This window comes from Lathyrus oleraceus, chromosome 2, assembly GCF_024323335.1.
Source record: "Lathyrus oleraceus cultivar Zhongwan6 chromosome 2, CAAS_Psat_ZW6_1.0, whole genome shotgun sequence".
Lineage (NCBI taxonomy): Eukaryota > Viridiplantae > Streptophyta > Magnoliopsida > Fabales > Fabaceae > Lathyrus > Lathyrus oleraceus.
Window position 1 is genome coordinate 268387743 of NC_066580.1, and position 5343 is coordinate 268393085.

Below are 5343 nucleotides of genomic sequence, written 5' to 3' on the forward strand. Positions count from 1 at the left end.
CGTTTCTCTACATGCTTAATGTCAAAATAGGATGAGGCTAAGCTATGGCATCAAAAGCTTGGTCACTTACATCTGAAAGGTTTGAAGAAAGTTTTGTCAAAGGAAGAAGTCAGAGGAATTCCCAAGATGCAAATTGATGAAGGAAGAATTTATGGTGAATGTCAAATAGGGAAGCAAACAAAGATGTCACATAAGAAGCTCCAATATCTGACCACTTCAAAAGTTCTGGAGCTACTTCATATGTACTTGATGGGACCTATGAAGGTTGAAACTCTTGGAGGAAAGAGGTATGCCTATGTTGTTGTTGATGACTTCTCAAGGTTCACCTGGGTGAACTTCGTCAAAAAAAAGTCTGAAGTGTTTGAAGTTTTTAAAGAACTCTGTCAAAAGATTCAAAGAGAGAAGGATATCAGTATTGCCAGAGTTAGAAGTGACCATGGGAAGGAATTGAAAATAGAAAGTTTGATGAATTTTGCCCCTCTGACGGGATTAGTCATGAGTTCTCTTCACCCATCACCCCTCAATAGAAAGGTGTGGTTGAGCAAAAGAATAAGACTATTCAAGAATGTACAGGGTCATGCTTCATGCTAAGAAACTATCATATCATTTTTGGGCTGAAGCCATGAACACTTCCTGCTATATCCTTAATAGAGTGACTATCATATCTAGCACATCAGCTACCCTTTATGAACCGTGGAAAGGAAGAAAGCCAATTGTGAAATATTTCCATGTATTTTGAAGTAGATGTTATATTCTAGAATATCGTACGAATAGGAGAAAAATGGATCCTAAAAGTGATGAGGGAATTTTTCTACGATACTCTACAAACATTAGAGCATACAAAGTTTTCAACTCCAGAACCAAGGTGATAATGGAATCCATAAAAATTGTTGTGGATGGCTGAACTAACAAAGCTGATGTCATAAATGATGTTGAAATATCCATGAATGATGTTCCAGAAGATGTTGCAGACTCAAATGCTAATACTGAACCTATAGAGTCCGAGTCAACTGACAAAGGGACCTTCCATAAGAATTCAGAAAGATCATCCTAAGGAGCTTATTATAGGAAATCAAAATGAAGGGAGAGTTACCAGATCAAGGGAAGTTATGTCAAATTCCTGTTTTGTTTCTAAATTTGAGCCCAAGAATATGAAGGAGGCCTTGACTGATGAGTTTTGGATTAATTCTATGCAAGATGAACTTGGCCAATTCAAAATAAATGAAGTGTGAGATTTGATACCAAGACCTAAAGGAACAAATCTTATTGGTACTAGATGGCTGTATAAGAACAATTCAAATGAACAATGGGTTGTTACCAGAAACAAAGCCATACTTGTTGCTCAAGGATATACTCAAATGGAAGGAATGGACTTTGATGAAACCTTTTCTCCCGTGGCTCGCCTGGAGTCTATCAGATTGTTACTTGGAATGATATGCCTTTTAAAGTTCAAGTTATTTCAAATGGATGTTAAAAGTGCCTTTTTAAATGACTATTTAAATGAAGATGTGTATGTTGAACAACCAAAAGGATTTGTTGATCCTACCTTCCCAAATCATGTGTTCAAACTAAAGAAGGCATTGCATGGTTTAAAACAAGCTCTGAGATCTTGGTATGAAAGGTTGACTGGGTTTCTCATCAACCATGGGTATAGAAAGGATAGAATTGATAAGACTCTCTTTGTCAAAGAGAAGGATGGAAAACTTATGATAGCTCAAATCTATGTGGATGATATTGTATTTGGAGGGATGTCAGATGAGATGCTCCAACATTTTGTCAAGCAAATGCAATCTGAGTTTGAAATGAGTTTGGTAGGTGAATTAACTTACTTTCTTGGACTCCAAGTCAAATAGATGGAAGACTCCATTTTTCTTTGTCAAAGCAAATATGCAAAGAGTATTGTGAAGAAATTTGGATTGGATAATGTTAGTCAGAAAAGAACTTATGCTCCTACTCACTTGAAGTTATCTAAAGATGAAAAGGGCATAAGTGTTGATCGGAGCTTATATAGAAGCATTATTGGTAGCCTTATATACCTTACAATAAGCAGACCAGATATAACTTTTGTTGTTGGATTTTGTGCTATATATCAAGCATAACCCAAACGAAGTCACATCAATCAAGTAAAAAGGATTCTGAAGTATGTGAATGGAACATGTGATTATGGAATGTTGTATTCTCATGATTCAAATTCCATGTTAGTGGGGTATTGTGATGCTGATTGGGCAGGTAGTGCTGATGACAGGAAGAGTACCTCTAGAGGATGTTTCTTTTTGGGAAACTACTTGATTTCATGGTTTAACAAGAAACAAAATTGTGTATGCCTATCTACTGCTGAAGTTGAGTACATAACAGTAGGCAGCAACTGCTCTCAACTAATATGCATGAAACAAATGTTGATTGGATACAATGTCACACAAGATGTCATGACATTATTCTGTGACAACTTGAGTGCTATTAATATCTCCAAAAATCCTATTCAACAAAGCATGTTAGCACGGAAAACAACTTGCAAATATTTTTACCAAAGCCTTGGATGAAGTTCAGTTTGAAAAATTAAGAGGAAAACATGGGATTTGTGTTAATGAGCATTTTTATAGAAATTAAAACCATTTAAGTGTGTCAGACAAGATTTTAACTATCATCATTACACAAGACACACTTATCTAAAACCTTTACCTCACTCTGTATCCTTTTGGACAAAAATGTGCTACCCATTCCATTCAAATTCTTCATACCTCTCCAGATATTTGTGTTCACCTTCTCTCAAGTGTCTTTCCCAATTCCATCTGTATCAAGTGTTACCTAAAATGTCAAAACAATCTTCACCCAAGCACATGCATATCCCAACTGAAACCAGTGGATCATCTTCTCTAACTGATAGGGAAAATGAACCATTCAAAATGATCAATTTGTCCGATCTTGTATTGGATGTTGCTCCCTTATCCATTATTTATCCACCATCTCAGACGAAAGATACATCTTTCATTTCAAAGAATGTCTAGACTTCTGGTAAGTCTTCTGTTTCTAAACCTATAATCCCTAGCGAAGATAAAACTGCTGTTGAAGAAGGGTCTAGGTCTAAAGGGTATGAGATGAGAAACTCTACTATGCATACTGGTGGAACTGAGAATCCAACAGAAGTGGAAAGGAGTGCCATTCATAAGGAACTTCGGAAGTTTGTTACCTCTATGCTAAAGGAAATTAACTTAGATGTTTTTCCAGATGTTCAAACATCTTTAACAAAAGAAACTGGCCCTGATGGTGATTCTAGTGAAAAAGATGAGGAAAGTGTCCCTGAGCATGCTGCTCGTGAAGGAAGAAGTAAAAAGAAAGATGATCATGTTGTCAATGTTGATGAACTAACTTCTGATGAGAAACCTCTTACCAATATTATGCTCCTGGTATAGCCAAGAGACTTCAGAGACAAAAAGGAAAGGCAGTGGTTTTTGGAGATTCTCCCTCCAAGGAGACAAAAAGAAAATCTGGTGGTATGAAAAGCATTCCCTCTAGAAGCTCCATAGGAAAATATCTTGTTGGTTCTACTAGATCATGGAGTAAAGTTGCTACTCCTACTAGGAAGAGGAAGGATGTCTCTTCTAGTGATTCTGAGTTTGAGGCCGAAGAGGATCCAGGACATCACGCCTAGATGATCTATTACCATAAAGCCTCATGCTGTTGTGCCCGAGGCTCCACTGGACAATGTGTCTTTACATTACGTGAAGAATGCTAAAGGGTGGAAGTATGTTATTCAAATGAGGGTAGCTTTGGAGAGGGAATTGGGTAAGGATACCCTAAAATGTAAGGAGGTTGTAGAGCTTATAGAAGTTGTTGGGTTGATTAAGACTGTCACAAAATTTGGTCCTTGCTATGAAAATCTAGTCAAGGAGTTTGTGGTGACTATTCCTGATAGGTGTGATGATGTGAAAAGTGCAGACTATAGGAAGGTGTATGTTAGAGGAAATGTCATGACATTTTCTCCAATTGTGATCAACAAATTTCTGGGAAGAACAGAAGAACCTCAGGCTGAGATAGAGGTTACAGATGACCAAGTGTGCAAGGAGATAACTACCAAGTAGGTGAGGCACCGGCCAAACAAAAGGAAGTTGTCTGCTGGAAAGCTAAGTGTCAAATATTCTATCCTTCATAGGATTGGGACTGTCAACTGGGTGCCTACTAATCACACCTCAACCATCTCTAATGGACTTGGGAAGTTTATTTATGCTATTGGGACAAGAAGAGCGTTTGACTTTGGGAAGTACATCTTTGAACATGTTTTGAAACAAGCCTTTTCAAATTCTGCGAAAATGCTTATCTGCTTTCCATCTCTCATATATGGAATAATCCTAAACCAACATCCTGGTATCTTACTGCTTATTGATAGTATGAAGAAAAAGGATTATCCTTTATCCCTCGACTACAAACTTTTTGCTGGAACACATGTCCCAAGTATTGTCATAACATCTTCCCAAGTACCTGGCTCTGCCACCTTCAAGAAGAGTTTTATTGCACAACTTAAGGAGACTTGTAAAGAGTTGGAGGATTCCATCAGGTCTAGCATTGTTACAAAAATCAAACTTGAAAACTTGATGAAGGTTTTGATGGAAGAAGAGAAGATTGAAGTTGAACATGGTGGTGATGACAATGGAGGAACTGATGTTGAGGACTCTGCTGGTGGCAATGATGCCGAGACTGATGAAGAGAAAGAAGCTGAAGGAAAGTTGTATGCCACTGTTGACTCAAATGGTTAGGAAGACATCTGATTGCAGTTTTTTTTGGGTTTTGTTTTATGGTATATGACCAAGATTTTATGTACCCTTAAGTGCCCCATTGTGTGTGATACTTAACTTTATAAATGTGGTTTCTCTGTTTTGGTTAGCTTCTTATCTTTGTCATATTATGTCTAAAAAGGGGGAGTACTGTCTATGTGCTCTAACCACTAACCACTAACTGGCTATGTTTGAGGTTGTGTTAAGGAGGAGTTCTTCGAGTTCCTGTTCTGGAACTTTCTGGGCTGTTGTGAAGTGATGTCAGGACATTACCTTTGTCATATTATGGCTAAAAAGGGGGACTATTGCCTATGTGCTCTAACCACTAACCATTAATTGGCCGTGCTTGAGGTTGTGTTAAGGAGGAATTCTTATAGTTCCTATTCTGGAACTTTTTGGGTTGCTGTGAAGTGATGTCAGACATGATGTCCTGATGTAGCGGGAAATTCATGATCATCAAGCTATTGACAAGCTAGAGATCAAATAACAAGAGTCGCCACCGCGCTTTTATTATTTCCAAGGGAAAAGGGAAAAAGTACGAACAAAACCCAACAGTAAGAAGTTTTCAAATCAA

General features: G+C 37.7%; 1 protein-coding gene across 1 annotated transcript; it reads left to right on the forward strand.

Annotated features, from left to right (window-relative positions):
• Positions 1-3755: 3755 nt before the first annotated feature.
• LOC127122839 (uncharacterized) lies at positions 3756-4751 on the forward strand. Its single transcript, XM_051053117.1, has 2 exons — positions 3756-4075; positions 4151-4751. The coding sequence occupies exons 1-2, from the start codon at positions 3756-3758 to the stop codon at positions 4749-4751; spliced, it is 921 nt and encodes a 306-aa protein (XP_050909074.1).
• The last annotated feature ends 592 nt before the right edge of the window (positions 4752-5343 follow it).

Bases quoted from the DNA above. Each gene is read 5' to 3' on its own strand.
- LOC127122839 (XM_051053117.1), top strand. From the start codon at position 3,756: ATGAGGGTAGCTTTGGAGAGGGAATTGGGTAAGGATACCCTAAAATGT. The intron at 4,076-4,150 runs GTAGGTGAGGCA...TATCCTTCATAG, and splicing joins TGCAAGGAGATAACTACCAA to GATTGGGACTGTCAACTGGG.